At 36.6% G+C, this 17957-nt stretch overlaps 1 protein-coding gene across 2 annotated transcripts in view; it reads right to left on the bottom strand.

Moving 5' to 3' along the window:
• Positions 1-1430: 1430 nt before the first annotated feature.
• Positions 1431-17957, bottom strand: part of NEK10 (NIMA related kinase 10) — a 97739-nt gene continuing 81212 nt past the window's right edge. For both annotated transcript variants that reach the window (XM_060781896.2, XM_060781897.2), the window contains 6 exons: positions 17650-17750; positions 11328-11438; positions 7535-7643; positions 4355-4407; positions 4209-4264; positions 1431-2394 (listed from right to left, as the gene is read on the bottom strand). In XM_060781896.2, coding sequence (XP_060637879.2) covers positions 2346-2394; positions 4209-4264; positions 4355-4407; positions 7535-7643; positions 11328-11438; positions 17650-17750 — 479 coding nt within the window. In that variant the 3' untranslated portion in view covers positions 1431-2345. The remainder of the gene's footprint in view (positions 2395-4208; positions 4265-4354; positions 4408-7534; positions 7644-11327; positions 11439-17649; positions 17751-17957) is intronic.

Here is a 17957-nt window from a genome sequence, read left to right as displayed (position 1 = left end):
TTGTCCACAGCTGCATGGTATACGGTAGACTCCTGCAGAGGTGAGAGGATCCCTCTTGTCCTTTGCTGAACATAGCATTTGTTGCTAAACAAGTCTACATAGGGACAACCAAACACAGCGCCCAGACACGAATCAAGGAACATGAAAGGCACTGCAGACTACTTCAACCAGAGAAGTCAGCCATAGCAGAGCACCTGATGAACCAGCCTGGACACAGCATATTATTTGAGAACACAGAAATGCTGGACCACTCCAACAACCACCATGTCAGACTACACAGAGAAGCCATTGAAATCCACAAGCATGTGGACAATTTCAACAGAAAGGAAGAGACCATGAAAATGAACAAAATCTGGCTACCAGTATTAAAAAACTCTAAAATTACAACAGCAAAACAGCAGAGAGGAAACAACCAGGCACATCTTAACACCTCTCAACAAAAGATTTTCCTAGGCTCAGGCAGGCCTTCAAATGCTAATGAAGGTGGTCAGTTGAAACATTCACACCTAGCTCTAGCAGAGAAGAGCTCTTTGCCCCACCCCAGCCATTCCACAGATATATAAACCCATTGTCCTATTTCCAACAGACCTCGCTACCTCTGAGGATGCTTGCCATAGATGCAGGCGAAACGTCAGGAGAAATGCCTCTAGAACATGGCCCTATAGCCCGAAAAAACCCACAAGAACCATCCATGAGTCATTTAGATGATTTCACCAGAATAAACAAGCAAATTATAAAAAGTATATGTGATGCTCCAAAAATAAAAGCTTATTATACTGCCCAATAAAGTCCACTGAGTGTTTTGGGGTGTGTATTTTCCCTATAGACTGTATATACTTACTGCAGCGAACATTGCTAGAACATAGCCTTGATGGAAAGCACAAAGCACTGCAATAATACTTTACTTAAAAAACCTTTGCTCATGGTGTTCTTGAAGTGCTTTTTTCTAGTTTTCAAATAGTTCTTTTAGGACATGACTAGACCTAATCTCAGGGGAATTTACCTACTAGAAACAACATCAATGCATGCATACTAGGTGTGTGCGTATCTGTTCTGTTTAGTTTCATGAAGAATCTTCCTGAAAAAAGAACTGGGAGGGGGAGGCCAAAAACAGAACAGATTCTGTGCCATTTCGCATACCCCTAACATGTACATTATACACTATGGATGAATATAACGGTGTCCATCTGCCAAAAGAACAAATACTACAAGTGGAACAAAATTTCCAGCTCCTGTATCCTCATCCAATTCTGCTCTTGAAAATCAAAAGGGTAGATAAGTGAGAGGAAAAGTCCTGTTTCATGAACCATTTGTACAGTCTTGTATGTCACCCCTTCTTAAATACAGAAAAACCCAGAGTTAAAATGAAGAGAAGCATTGAAAAGTCCATTGAAATCTGGAGATCTATCATGAAATGCATCCAGTTAAAATTTATTCTAGACAATATATCTAGTCACTGTAGCTGAAATTTCAGAGAAAAACATTTTGGTAAAAATCAATTGCACATACACATTTTACATGCATTTTTCATAAACATATAGTTTTTCCAAAGTGCATTGTGCTAATCTATCAATAAAAATACACTTAAATATATTTATTTGTATATGCCTGTATGTATCTATATATAGCTATATATAGCATTACATACAAATATATCCTTTTGAAGTTTATTATGTACAATACCATTTCACTGTTTATAGAATCTGAATTCCCTTAAAGCTGTAGTTTTGATAGTAAACAATTAACAGAAGTTACAGACATGTTAATACTGTCTACAGCAGAAATCCCCAATACCCCAAAGGCTACATATATTTAGGATGACTACTGTGAATTAATCTGCATTCTAAATGGATTTGAGATAATTTCCTGTTCTGACCTAGCAAAGATGTTAAATATTCATTCATCACCCGCAATCTGATATGTTTTAATTATAAAATATACTCTTCATATGAATATAAATCTCTGATATAGTAGCAAATCTAAAAAATGAAAATGTTTCCAACAATCCTGAGTAACCATCAGTGCTTTTCAAATAATATAAAGAAAGAATTCACTGGAAGCATTATGTTTTCCTCTTGATGCAGATCTACAGAAGACTGTCCATAGTACACATACAAAAAAGTATATTGCTAGTGAAAAATGTGCGGCCATCACCTACTGTCAGAGTGGTATACTTCCATTCTACTGCTTGGATGACTCTTTGTAAGCTCCTTGGAACATAATGATTTTTCTCTTCTTGTGATTTAAGGAAAGTGCTTCCCTTTGGCAATAAGACAATAAGAGCTGAAGTCAAGGCACTTAGACCTCATTACAAAACATGCCAATCTAGACAGAAATCCAGGTGCTCATCTTCTGGCTGGATGATTCCTTGCTCCCCATGGATAATATTGATACCTAAGATTTAAGGAGCTGTAAGTGTTTTTATGGAGTGAGAAAATCCATAACATTTATACTCACCTAGCCATGGCTGGCTCTTTCTGCTTTTAACCTGGCATATAGCAGAGATGTATCAGCAGAATAATAAGGAAGACTTATCACCTCCCCCTGTGGAAGTTGCTAGGCTATTTTTCACTTACAGAACAGTTGATAAGTGAAATCCCAACTTATCAATGACTACAGAAATTGTAGGTGAAGAATATTGGGTACTCTTTTGTTATCTGGGCGGAGGCCACAAGGGGGCAATAGAGAGAGAAATATAGTCCATTTTATGGCAGTGAGTTGAAGGAGGGAAACCATTTCCTCCTGTTTTCCTGTTATTCCCCCCACCCATATCCCCATCATGGAAACAACCCTTGTTTATGACTTGGGAAGGGGGGTAGGTGGGTGGGAATAACCAGAGAAACCAGGGAAATTGTTTTCCTCCATCTACTTCCCCCACCCCTGTAAAATGGACTATCCTTCTCTCTCTAGCACCTCCTTGTGGCCTCCTCCCCGATAATGGAAGAGTGTTAGATATCGAGACATAAACAATTTGCAGTCTGAGTAAGCTTCCATTTGTTCACTTTCATCCAGTTTGTCATTGAAATTAGTCATTGGTTTATAACCAAAGTAGCTTTGAGATGGAAGGGAGAAATAGAATTGGACATAAGATATTTTGAGAGCTACTGCCAGTCTAAGTACATAATATAAGTAGCATGAATTATTGTAACAATGTGCCTCAATATAAGAACGGTTCATATTTTCATATGACCATTGGATTCCAATTACCAGTAAATTGATCAACTAGAGAGATATTGTGGTCAATAATGAAAAGCTTGCACTTATTATGAACCATCATAGAGGAGAAAAAGGCAGCAGTTACTGAAGTCAGAATAATGGCTACTTTAGTATGCATCTACACTGTACAATTAATACAGCTTGACACCACTTTAACTGCTGTGGCTCAATGTTATGGAATCATGGGTGCTGTAGTTTTCACAAGGTTGTTAGATTGCTCTGACAGAGTGCTAGTGTCTCACTAGACTATAACTCCCATGATTCCATAGCACTGAGACAGTTAAAGTGGTGTCAAGCTGTATTAATTCTAGATTGTAGATGAACCTTTAGTCACTGTTGTTCATAGTGGACTGTTTCTTTCAAATACTTCTAAATTTTATTTCCATCTTACTTTCTCACACTATTCTTTTGTGCTACATTCCAACATCATATCAGATAGATTCTTTTAAGCTCTGAAATACATATATTTATTTTTACAAGAACATGTAAAAATCACATCTATAAAAATGATCACAGGCCTCCTCATTTTGGACAATTTTTTCTGAGGAAAAAAACATAACATGCAAAAATATATCACAAGGTATTGTGCTATTGTTTGTTAATTTAGCAGCTATGGCTACTCAAAATATCGGCTAAAGTATTATGATTTCTGTGTAGCACATGCTTGCCTATCATAAAGTCATGCACTCAATTAAAATTAAATACACGTGCACGTATTAAACCTTCCACCTTACTCCAGATATGGAACTCAAGTCAGTTTAGAACACAAATTAAAATAAAATACAACTACAAAATAATTATAATTTTTAAAAAATGTTTTAAAATCTATCCCATTAAATGCAGCATGACTTTAAAACAGCTTAAAAGCATTTTAAACATAACATGCAAGTAAACACACAGACTCAGTTAATAGCTAAAATCCTGTCTAAATAAGTAGGGCTTTGCTTGCTGTCAACAGGAAAGAAGAAAAGGAGCAAGCAAATGAAACTTACCTATTTGAAGTGAAACGGTAATAACCACATTCCTCCAGAACCTCTTCAATCACAGACTGAAAATCAAGCACTCAGAGTTTTATTACGTGTTACAAAAACGGAACTACAAGAATTTACAAAATTGCTAAAACAATGTAATGTTTCACCTGCATTTGTTCGTATGTCATTCCTTCATTCATGTCAAAAGTTCTGGGAAGACCTACAAGTAAATTAAATATCAAGATAAGGCTCATACAACTAAGTGCCACATAGAAACTGTATTCTTAATGATATATATTTATCATTATTTATGATATGATTTATTACAATAATGACCAAACAAAATCATAATCATATTGGACACTGGCTGATTTTTAGATAGAAGAGGAACATTTCACAATCATTTTGGTCCCAGACAAAGTTAGAGCAAAAAAGCATGAATTAAAAGGATCAATAGTTAGACTTTTGTCAACTAATAAGAAATCTATTCTGGGCTTGGTGGATGCAGTGCATGTACAGGAGGATATGTAATGGAATTAGTGCTGTCAGGTCATTCAGTCACCTGAGCTTTATCTGGAATCTAGGCATCTTATCCAGTGCCTGTTTGCAAAAAGCAACTCTCTAGCCCTCATAGGAGCCAGGATATGGAGCAAAATGAATACTACTCTTCTGAACAAACAACGATGCAATGATTTATGGAAAAAATTTGCCCTACCCCTCTATTCTGCCTTGGTCAGACTACACCTGGAATACTGTGTCCAATTCTGGGCACTGCAATTTAAGGGTGATGTTGACAAGCTAGAATGTGTCCAGAGGATGTTCACTAAAATGAATAAGGGTCTGGAGAATAAGCCCTATGAGGACAGGCTGAAAGAGCTGGGCATGTTTAGCCTGCAGAAGAGAAGGCTAAGCGGACATATAATGGCCATGTATAAATATGTGAGGGGAAGTCATAGGAAGGAGCGAGCAAGCTTGTTTTCTGCTGCCCTGGAGACTAGGACGCAGAACAATGGCTTCAAACTACAGGAAAGGAGATTCTACGTGAAAAATAAGAACAATTGCTTAACTATGAGAGCTGTTCAGTAGTGAAACTCTCTTCCCTGGAGTGTGGTGGAGGCGCCTTTGGAGGCTTTTAAACAGGCTGGATGGCTATCTGTCGGGGTGCTTTGAATGTGATTGTCCTGCTTCTTGGCAGAGGATTGGACTGGATGGCCCATGAGGTCTCTTCCAACTCAATGATACTATGCTCTGCTCCCTCCTCTCCCATTGCACTGTCAGAATAAAATGAGAAACTATCTGCTCAACTAGACAAGGGGCTAACTCCCATTAAGAATATTCCCATTCAGTGTCTAATAAATAGAATCTTAGAATCACAGAGTTGGAAGAGACCTCGTGGGCCATCCAGTCCAACTCCATGCCAAGAAGTAGGAAAATCACAATCAAAGCATCCCTGAATGCTTACATTTCATTTCAGGCCACAGCTATTCCAGAATGAGATAATCTGTCAATTAGAATTTTGTTTGAATTCTCTTTTTTAAATTTTATATTCTCATTTATTAAGATCCTGCTTTTGGCAGTTCATTCTTTATTATTTTTCTTTCATTTGTAGTGTCTGGACTGAACTGCAATTTTGTAACTTCCACAAAATTTTGTATTAATATCTGCATGCATATTTTAATGCACTAATATGTTTTTTTCTCCAACTGTTTATTTTTGATTTTCTGGGGAAAGGTACATTTAACTGTTTTTAACAATATAAGCATGTTGATGGATTTTTAAACAATGTGTAAGTCTTTTGACTGTACTTTTTCAAATGTATACCACTCCTGAGAAAATTGTTTTGCAGGTTTTGAAAATATGCAGATTTCAAGAGCAAACTGCATTTTAAATAATAGTTACATTTCAAAGGTACAAGGTTTGCCCTGAAATGCAAACATACTTTCTCATGAAGTCCTATTGTTAACTAGATAAGGGCTACTTTTCCACTTGTGACCCTTTTCTGCCCAAGAAAGATTTACGTGACCCTGGTACACAGGTATATAAATTTGGTATAATAACCAAACATTTACTGATAATAAAGGAGCATTTGGAAGGCTTACTAAACAGGCTAATTTCCCCTTTTCGTGAAGTACAGTATTTTCTGCACAGTCCACTGTAAACGTTGATGCTAACAGATTTCTGTAAATGGGTTGTTCAGAAACCTTTTACTGTGACTCTAAAATTGAACTAAGGGGACCCCACTTGGGGTCAGGACCCATAGCTTAAGAAGCAGTGAACTAGATAACAAAAATTGGACAGAAATATTTCACCATCCACACACTCAGCTTATATGTCTTTTTTGTAACTAGAGAAAATCCTGAAGGGAGGGCATAAAAGCACAGAGTAGAACAAGTTCTGATGAGATCACCAGTAAAGAGAGTGGATTTGGGACTTTTTAAAGTCTATTTCAAAAGCTGTCTACTTTTGAGAGGAAAGCAAATGATGCTCATCCCATCAGCTTCTTAAAAAATACCAATGCCCTCTGTAAATTCCTATATTGTGTTATTTGGTCTTATGTAACATCTTATCTGTATCAGCAGAAGGATGAAAGAGAAGCGGGGAGGAAAAGAGAGAATAGCAGAACACAAAAACACACACTTACCACACTTTGTTATGCCTGGCCATATACACATGTCGAATTTATATTTTGATTCTTTTCACAGGAAAATACACAAAATGTGTCTCCCTTTCAAAATTGTTTCCTACATAAAATTTGTTCTCACATGACCTATCTACCAATATATATTGCTCCACAACAAAGGTTCCCCAGTCCTGAGCACTTTTCCCCAGTCCTGAGCACTGACCATGCTGGCTAGAGACGATGAGAATTTGGTGCTAAAATACAAATTATCAGTAATTTGTATTGATTAAACATGGCCAATATTATAATTAATGGGTGGATATAATGGTGTCTGCTACAATTGTCATGATGAAGATGAATGTAGATACTCACAAACACAGAAGCCTTTTGCCTTTGACCAAGAAACAAACTCAGTCATTGTCTTTTACAGAGTTTATAAAAAAACATATATACATACAGAGCCCAAATGTTCTCCTTGAGACACAAGCCTTGTAGAACTCCAAACTACTTCTAGAGAACTCCTCTGATCTCTCCAACAACCTACTCCAATAACCCACACAAATGAGTTGTACTTTGGTTCCTTTATTCCCCCTGCAGCTGCCCCACCCTGGCTGTAACTACACAATGCTGGCCAGGTGGTTTGGCTCATTCCTTGCTGCATTGATCCCTACATCACTTACATCACGTACTACTTGTTACTTCAGAAATGAACTCTAACAAAAATTACCTGGTCTGTCATCCAGGACCAAGGTACTTCCCGCTGAAGAATTGAACAACAGGTGATAATCTGATGTCAAAAAGTGAGGCTCAATCAGCTCTGGAGAACCTTGGAGAAGCTGCAAAAAGGCCAAAGATAAATGTCAACCAATGCTGCTACTTTTTCTAGTCTGCAGCCAGTCTTCTTCCTAATGCTGCCACACCCTCCCACCTAAGTGTTTTGGTATGGTGGGTCCTTGCATAACACTCTGTCATAGCTACAAATATATATGAAAGTGCTTGATATCATGAGAACAGGGTAGCAATTTATGTATTTATTATTTCCACCTTTTTCTCAACAGAAGGACTCAATGCAGCATAGCTATATCATCTATGTACAGGAAAATCTGAATCCTTAATGTTATTTTTTTCCACACTCTATAAGTGGCTATTGTCCTGAGCTGCATCACAACAGAGTGCTTTGATCCACTGATAATGTGAATTCAATTGTGTTAATCCTTCCAGGATACTCTACCCTTTTAAGACTGCTCAGAAAAGTGGCAGCTGGCATACCAAATAATATGTCTAATCCTGAAAGTGACAGGTAGTCATCCTTGCACTGGTTGGCTTCAGACAGATGAATAACTTTCTAGAAATATAAATTCCTTTAAGGTTTTCATATTAAAGACTATCAAGTTTAATTTGCAGTTTTGAGCTAAAGTCAGCATACTGTCATTTTCATTTACAGAAATAAAAGTTCACAACTCAGATGCCGTTGCCTGCTTCAGTTTTACTATATGATGTGTATTCAACTCATGCAGGAGGAGTGTTGGCAAAGGTGCATTAGGACTTGGTTATGGATCACTCTCCCTGCCTCTGGGGAATATCCTGCTCATTTCAATTACATCTCACCTTTCGCTTCCACTTTCCCATGAACATTTCCAGCCTATTCATTTAAAAATGTGAGAAGAGCTGGAAATGTAAATCATGGGTGAGATAAATGAGCTCTAGATATTATTTACACATCATAATTAACATTTTTTTTCAACATAGATCACCATTATGAAAAGACAACTAGATTTGCCCTGACATCACAAGGGGAATATTTGAGGTGATACTGAGAATCAATGCAGAAAACCCTATCCAGGAATAGACACATGGCACAATGCACTATTTTTAAATTAAGGTCATGTGCAGGATGACCAAGCACAAAAGCAGACACACTCTAATTTGCACTGAGAGATTAAAGGAAAACTGTGATTTCACTTGTCCTCTACCTGAATCACAGAGATTTTACCAAAAGGCATAAAAGCAGTGGATTCACAGCAATGTAGCATCCAACACAAAGATCAATGAATGTGCAAGAAAGAGCAAATCTTTTGATCTACTTTCAGGCTTCAGTGTGGGTAAGGTTGTGTTATTGTTGCTCATAAATAAAAAATATGATTTGATTTGGATGATTGTTGTTATTATTTATTTGATACTTGTTATTTTACTTCTTCTTGCAATAACACAGTAACTTAAAATAAATGTAACAAATAAAACAATCAGGACAGCAATTATAAATCTATGTGTGTACCTTCATATCACCTCTCTACTTATGGGAACCTCATAAATTGTATAGTAGAGCCTCGCTTATCCAACATAAATGGGCCGGCAGAACGTCGGATAAGCGAAAATGTTGGATGATAAGGAGGGATTAAGGAAAAGCCATTAAACATCAAATTACATTATGATTGTACAAATCAAGCACCAAAACATCACATTTTATAACAAATCAACAGAAAAAGTAGCTCAGTACATGGTAATGTTATGTAGCAATTTACAAATTTAGCACCAAAACTTCCCAATTTATTGAAACAGCTGTGGATTTGGGTGGGAGGCTAACTGTGTTAGATAATACAGAACATTGGATGAACAAAGGTTGGATAAGCATGACCCTGCTGTATAGGGTTTTTTAAGGCAAGGAATGTTCAGAAGTGATTTTGCTATTTCCTTCCCCTAAAATATAACTTAGGATATCTGACTAAACATGGCTGATACTGCTTAGCTTCCTAGATCAGATGGAATTTGGTACCTTAGTGATATTTATATCAGTGACAAAACAAGCATGGACATAAAATGGGATCTCAAACAACAAAAAAGAAATAAAGTAGCAATCAGTCTGCACCGAAACCTTCTCTAAAACTCCACGTTTAAATCTGGTACGGGAAAAAACCCTTAAAAACAAGATCAATCAGAATTCCAGGAGAGGATATTTATTCTACAATGTTTGTATCAAAACTAAATAGGTTCTGCCCTCAGTTACCAAATAACAGCTATCAAGATAACCCAGATGATGGCCATAGATGTTGACTGGAGTATTTGGAGGGTTGGAGTTAGGGTTAGGATTGGGGGAGAGACACTGCTGGCCTCTAAATTGCATTATAAGACATGTGACTTGACAAAGCAGAAATTAATACCAGAGTTTTCATTAATTATATAGATTTTCTCCAAAGCATGCAAGGACTTTATTCCAGCATTTGGAAGTTGGTCATAAACAGAGACAAAGTAGTACCCTGTGAATGTGAGTGTATTTGACTATGTTATCATGTTACTAATTCTTTTGAGCCTTGTGAATATCAAAACAGAAACTAACTATATCACAATCTGTCTCCATCTGTTGGGATAACTGGCAGAATATTTAGCTCACTTTATGGCCAAACAGACTGCTGGTATCTTTTTTACTTGCTCTGTGAGAATACTGTCTTTGTGATGCTCTCCTCAATATCTTTGAAACAATTTTTCTACAGTTTTCAAAATTATTATTCTGCACTGGATGATATCCAAAGTTTTGTATACAAATGTGACTCTCAATGCCTGAGAATGCTGGAAAGCACTGAACAGAATTAAGGCTTGCTGGGTTATGTCAACAATATCTAGCATCAAAGCCCAAATTGACAACTTCAGGTTGAGAAAAATGTCAGTGTCTAGAGGTTAAAGCTTTCTCCCTTATAGTGCCTGAGACATTGCCTTTTAATTTTCCTTTTGCAATTCCACTCAAAATACAAATCACTCAAGATCATCTCCCCTTTTTACAATAAAGCAGACAGACAGATGACTGCTCTGTGAATATTAACATGGGACTCTTTGCATCACAGCCAGTCGGGCTGCCATTGCTATTATTCCAAACTGATTGTTTACAACCACAACAACACGTTTTATGAAAACAGGAGATCTAAATCATTATGCAATTACTTATACATTAAATTCTATGAAGCATTATATAGTGAATGTATACTCTTATCATTTTGTTTTTGAATCCCTACTTCATGATCATATTGCTGTAAGATAATTCTTCAGTCTCAAACAGCAATGGTTTTATATCTTTATTTATAAGCAGATATCAGGCTTTCCTCCCCTATTTTATGCATATTGCAGTGATCAAGTTTTTTTTTAAATGCACCACTGGACTAAATTTATCAATAATGCTAACCTAAATGAATCTACTGAAATGAATGGCACGTCTTAATCATACCTAACTTAAAACCTATTCATTTTAATGGAGCTACTTTAACACTGGAAATAGTAGATCCAGCATTTAATTTGCTGTTTGTCTCCAGATTAATTTTACCATTTCAAACAACTAATTATTGTTTATAAAGTCAATTTCTTGTAATTCAAATTAATTTAATTCAAATTTAAAGCAAATTGTTTTCTAAATAACTATTTTCAAGGATGATGGTGAGATGCTAACCAAGGGCATACATTCTTTATGGATATGTGATCCATATTTCAATTACAAAACCAAGTTTACTTCTGGAGTGAAATTTAGAATACTGCACCTTTTTGATTTCTGCTTTCAAGTTACATGGATTGCTCTGCTGACTGAACAATGATTTCTTGAATCTCTCGATGACTCTTCTTTTCAAGTTGCAATGTAAGGTTGGTGGAAGCTGTTTGAAGATGCCAGAAAAAGTTAATAGCTTTCAGTACTTTTTCATATTGTAAAGAGAAACATGAAAACATAACCATTGCTACAAGGAATAAAGTGAGTGAATAGCATGCACAATTTTTTCAGGAAATTCTTTTATCCCCTTCATTTATACAACTTTCACAAATTCAATGATTATTTTCAGGACAGAAATGCTAATGCTTCTTTTTTCATCATTACTTCCCCTAATAATAATTTATATAGCAGTCACTAAGTGTCCTTATTCAGTAATAATGCAAAATAGTTTAGTACTATTAGGCTAGTGTGAGGCTTCAGGTTACTCATCCTAATCAGGTTACTCATAACAACTCCTCCTAAGTAAGTTGAAGAAAAACAGAAATCCAAACTGGAGTCTTTTCAGAAAGTCTAATATTAAAAACTCCACTTGTGGCCAAGTGTAGGCTATAAACTATCAGGATATCTTCAACATATCTCACTATCATAATACATTTTCCACTTCCAAATTAATTGTTTTTCCCCCATTGATTGACCCTTAAGTGCTGATCTACAAAGGTGGATTTAGTATTTCAAATCTGGCATATTTTGGTATCAGCAAAAGATTCCATTCTTTCCACCTTTTCCTTATTTCTGAAACATTCTACTTTTTCTGAACACCACTATCTATTCAATTAATATTTCTTTCATATTCAAATGCTAAAATAATGCAGTGCCCTTGGACTTGACCTCCAAAGGAAATGGAAACAACTGAACCAGTCCTAAGGCATGATCTCAAGACACATATTTAAGTAGTCTTGCTGAAATGGGCTTAAACAGGAAACTACCTGGGAAACTCATGTATACTACCGAAAAATCAATAATGGAAGGAACATAGGATGCAAACATCAACAGCAAGACAAGAAAAAATCCTGTGCTGATGCAATTTTTTTCATGTTCACACTTGGTCACTCTTGTCTATCTATATTTAAATTCTGCACTCCTTAGAAAAAAAGATTTTTGTCTGTTTTGTTTTGCTTTGTTTCTGATACGGTGTAAAGCTAATGTGCACTAAAGATGCTGTATCAATAATATTTTTAAACTAAGGCTTATTTCTTCCTTCTTTATTGATTAAAGATTTAACTGCAGATTTTTCAAATACTTTAGCTTCCAAACTAAAAAAATATCAATATAGCTGGGAGACAATGGCTCACAATAAGCATCCATGCTATACACATGATTCCAAATATATGTCTTTCTCACACAATATGCTACACTTTTTGTTCGGTATGCAATAAATTTAAAGGATGGATCCTAAAAAATGAAGTCATGAGATAACTTTTAATATGCACTAAAATACTGATGTTGGGATATGGATGATTTAAGGGAAAAATAGATAGGCTGCACTGATTTCATGATATGATCCAGACATACCAGGTATCAAGAGTATAGTGTCTAGATCCAGGGAAGTCATGCTACCCCTCATGCTACCCCTTTATTCTGCCTTGATCATACCACATCTGGAATACTGTGTCCAATTCTGGGAACCGTATTTTAAGGGAGATGTTGACAAGCTAGAATGTGTCCAGAGGAAGGTGACTAAAATCAAGGATCTGGAGAACAAGCCTATGAGGAGCAGCTTAAAGAGCTAGGCATGTTTAGCCTGAAGAAGGCTGAGAGAAGACATGATAGCCATGTATAAATATGTGACAGGAAGTCATAGGGAGGAGGGAGCAAGCTTGTTTTCTGCTGTCCTGGAGACTAGGACACGGAACAATGGCTTCTAACTACAGGAAAGGAGGTTCCACCTGAACATTAGGAAGAACTTCCTGACTGTGAGAGCTGTTCAGCAGTGGAACTCTCTGCCCTGGAGTGTGCCCTGGAGGCTTCTTAGGTGGCTTTTAAAAAGAAGCTGGATGGCCACCTGTTGAGAGTTCTTTGAACGCGATTTTCCTGATTCTTGGCAGGAGGTCCCTTGAGGTCTCTTCCAACTCTATGATTCTAAGACTTTCAAATAGATTTAAGATGAAGCAACTTCACTTCTAGAAATGAAATATAAGTTACAACTGACATAGCAGATAGTTAAAGGAAAGAAATGTATATTTATCTGGCTTGGCTTGGACTTACAAGTGTTGAAAGGTGATCAGCTATGAACATCCAAAGTCATGGTAAGGGAGAAGAAAGAAGTTTCCTCATACTGGTTTCCCTTCAAATAAATAAGGAGGCTGGGAGGCCACCGTCAATCAAAGAAATTGTGCAAAGTTGCTTCTACTACTGGCTTTTCATTCCTGCTTCTGTTTTTAGAGACTCAGATGTCAAATGAGTGGAAATAAGGTAAGAGGTTTACATAATCATTTTTTTAAAGCTTGTAAGATTTTTTCCAGATCAGAATGAAACCTGTTGCCATGGAAACAGAACGGGAAAGGCTGCTGGGAGCCCAGAACTAACAATGGGAACTCTTGCCTTATGAACTCCAGCTATTTTGCTTGTTAGAGAAAAGTTGCAATGGATGGGTTTAAATACTTGCTTTTAATTACCCTGTTTCACAACACTATAGGTTGTACAGAAGCATCTGAAAGCTCGAGGGCCTAATCAGTGAGCTCCTGTACTTCCTCTTCCATATTATTTGATGAAAATCCAAAGTACAAATGGCACATTGATTTAATGGAATATTTCCTGCGTTGTAAAATTACCTAAGTGGTGATAAACTTTAGTTATCAGGAGTAGAAACATATTCCTTCTGGTCAAGATTCAACAGAAAATTAGAAAAAGCCATGCCTCAGTACTCATGTTGTCAAACTCTAATTAATTCGTTTTTACTGTCCTGTGGCCAAAATAAAGCATCAAGCAAAGGAGCAGAAAGATCAGCCAAGTCAGGTCTTCTAATGCTTCCCTAACACATACGAAGCAGATCTTTAATTTGGTTTTACACGTGGAGATTTGCAGAAATGCGCTGTTAATTTTCTTTGGCTCTATCTTCTTCTTTTTTCTTTTCTTGAACAGATACTCCTTAGAAATATACATTTAACACTCATCTAAATCTTATATTAGTTACAGCTATATAGATATGATCTTAATATCCAACCATCTAAAATAAGTGGACTTACTGCTTAACAGTGAACATTTCTTGACAAATATTAACATGGAATTTAAGGGTCTCACATAAAATACTGATATACAGCAACAATAATTCAGAAAAGAGTTTTACAACCTGATGTCCTCCAGATACATTGGGCTATAATTCCCATCATGCTTTCTGAATTGAGCTATAATTCAACACATCTGAAAAGTGCCAGGTTGAGGAAGACTGATTGGGAAGCTGTCAGTGTACAGGGAGAACACGACTCCCTTGTTACGTCAGCTCCACTGGCTGCCAGTCTGCTTCCAAGCACAATTCAGAGCACAATTCAAAGTTCTGGCTTTAGCCAATAAAGCCCTAAATGGCTCTGTCCCAGCTTACCTATGCGAACGTATCTCTCTCTATGACCCACCTCAGAGGTAAAGATCATCGGGGGAGGCCCTGCTCTTGGTCCCACCCTCCTCGCACGCAAAACTGGTGGAGACAAGAGACAAGGCCTTCTCAGTAGCGGCCCCTTGCCTATGGAACTCCTTCTCCAGTAAAATTAGATCTGCCTCATCCCTCCTGACCTTCAGGAAAAAACTGAAAATATGGCTCAGGGATCAGGCTTTCAACCAGTAACAGGAATAGTGCAGTATGAGACTACAAATTAATCTAATGACCACTTGGACCAGTCCTGGAATACAATTTGGATCATGTGATTTTAATTGATGTTTTAATTCTATGTTTTTAATGGGTTTGGTTTTAACATTTTTGTTTATTCACCGATGAATTAATATATGGCATTGAATTGCTGCCTTTGTAAGGTCGCCATGAGTCCCCTAGCATTTATAATTTGATTGTAACTACTAGGTTACTTCTATCTCAGGGAATACAAAATGTTTGTTACCTTTTGTGAAAATTCATAATCAGCTAACTAACTATACAGCTATGGCTCCATAATGGAGCCATAGGAGCCCCCCCTGGCTTGACCAAGAGAAAAAATATTTTAGAAATTCCTTGAAGAAATCTAAATGTGTGGACATAAAACAAGATATATTTCTTAGTCTTGTAAGATAGCTCATCACATACATTTATGTCTTCAATGTTGTGCATTCAGGAAGAAAATCCTCTTCCCTGAACTTGAGAGAAACTGGATTATTATGGTTTCCAAAATCTTGCCAAGCAGAATGCCTTCTTGAAGACAGCATGGAACATAACAATGGGAAATCATTGATAGAAGCATTGCTTCATGCCTTATGCAGCACCCAAAATACAACAGTGATGTAATAAGCCTTGGCTGTATTTGGAGATCAGTGAAAGTCATAACAAAGAATCTCTGTTACAGAGTGAAGGAATGTATTATAGAAAAGCTTTAAATATATTAACCAGGCTTGCTAATGTGAACCCTGATTTTGAGAAGAACAAAAAATAGTTATGCTTTTAAAAGAGGAAAGTTGGCAAAGCCTGATAAAAAAGCAAGCAGGTTTAAGATACAAATAGAGGAAGTAACAAATCTTACAACATATGATAAGACTTGCCCTAGAAGCAAAGAGGTCATGAACAAAAAACACACATCAAGAATAGTGAATAACAGGATGACCACAAGAGTGTAAAGGAAGGTGGCTGAATAAATACTCAAAGATAATGAATGAAGACCAAATGACGTGATGATATGATTAGGGCCTGGGTTGACCTGCCAATAAATTCAGAAGTACATTCTGAATTTAGAGGGTAACAGCTGAGTTTGGATACAAGAAAGTGCACAGTGCAATCTTATGCTGATTTTCTCGGAAGTAAAATCTACTGTGACAACCATAGCCTCATTATAAATCAAGGTGACTTGTCAAAATAAACAGGAATGTTTAGAAGTTTAGGGTAAAAGTTATTTGCTGGTCCAAAATGTGGCAGTTTAGCTATCTTCATGCCATTTTTTTTTTTGCTTTGCAGTATCTACTGATTCTACAACTCTGCAATATCTACTAATGTCATAAGAGTTATAGTGGAATATAGTGCTCTAATTGTATACCATGAAAAGGCCTCATAACTTATATTACAAACTGATTGAAACCATGCAAAGGAGCACTCCCTATATTTTGGAAAGCAAGGTCCTTTGCTCCGCCTAATATTGAAGTATATGGTCATGAACAGGTATATTTGGTAGTGAAAAGGGATTGCCCACAGGTTAGTTAATGGTTTCTGTATAGGGTCCCTCTCCAATAAGTAATCATATAATTACAAATTTTAAAAAATGAACAGGAACCAAATGAAAACTAGTCTTACTTCTACATAGGCCTTACAAAATCTGTTAAGGTTTATCTAAACACTGGAAATACTAATAGAGAAAACAAGAGATCAGAAAGCTACCTTAGAATGAAAGGAAAGTATCCTTTTGTGGGTATGGGGATATAAGAAAGAGGCAAAAGACCAGAAGTTACTGGACGAAAGCTCTAGAAAAGTTCTAACTCTGGGAAAAGAAAAAATTGACAGTAAGGACTAACTATCAGGATAAATAAATAAAAACACTTTTCTAGGTTGATTTTAAAAATAAAATAAAAACATATTTTGGAATAAAAGTGTGTTTTCAGGTTGCTTTTGCAGGCACAGTGAGACCCTGTCATAAGCAGTGTTCAGATTTCAGTGAGGGCTCTGGCTTATCTTTAGAGATGACCCTGAATAGCTAACCCCATTGTTCGTTCCTTTTGAGCTCATCCCTCAGAAACATATTGTCCCACTACCTATCTCATCTAGGGTTTTATCAATTTTATCCTAGTACATTTGGCCCGCCCACTGTGTCCTATTTCTCTATCATGTTATTTTGAAACAGTTTATTTTGTTAATTCATGTATTTATTTTGATGGTATTTTTGCTTCTTTGTATTTTATTTTGCTGTACTGTAATTTTGGGCTTGGCCTCATGTTAGCTGCCCGAGTCCCCTTTGGAGAGATGGTGGAAAGGGTACAAATAAATATTGTTGCTGTTTTTGTTGTTTTTAGAGATTTGCTTATAGGCATGGGCATTCAGAAAACAATGCATGTACATGTGATTAAGTCCCATATTATTTTCCACCCGCCACTCAAACACAAACTGGGACCAAGAAAATGACTGCTGTGAATATAGAACAGTAACAGACAGAGATTTTCTGCTTGATCCACACGAAGAAAACATTGGCAAAACATACCTGAGTTATGTAGATGATTTTGTGCAGCTGAATTAGAATCTGTTGGATAGGATCACTGATCTGACGCACCTTCCGTTGTGACACAGCAATCCCTGCAGATGCTGCGGATGATAAACTATAATTAGCTGTGAGAATCCATTTGTGACTTTCAGTATTTTTTTTCAAATGCAGATATGGAAGTAGCAGAAAAGGGACAAAATACAGGAGGGCAGTATTTGGATCTTACAGCCTGTGGACTCTTCTGATTATGAAACCATCAATATTTATAGAAATGTATTCAATTATGAAATGAAATTAGACATTCTAAA

This window comes from Anolis sagrei, chromosome 6, assembly GCF_037176765.1.
Source record: "Anolis sagrei isolate rAnoSag1 chromosome 6, rAnoSag1.mat, whole genome shotgun sequence".
Classification (NCBI taxonomy): Eukaryota; Metazoa; Chordata; class Lepidosauria; order Squamata; family Dactyloidae; genus Anolis; species Anolis sagrei.
This window is presented reverse-complemented; position numbering and strand designations above follow the sequence as displayed.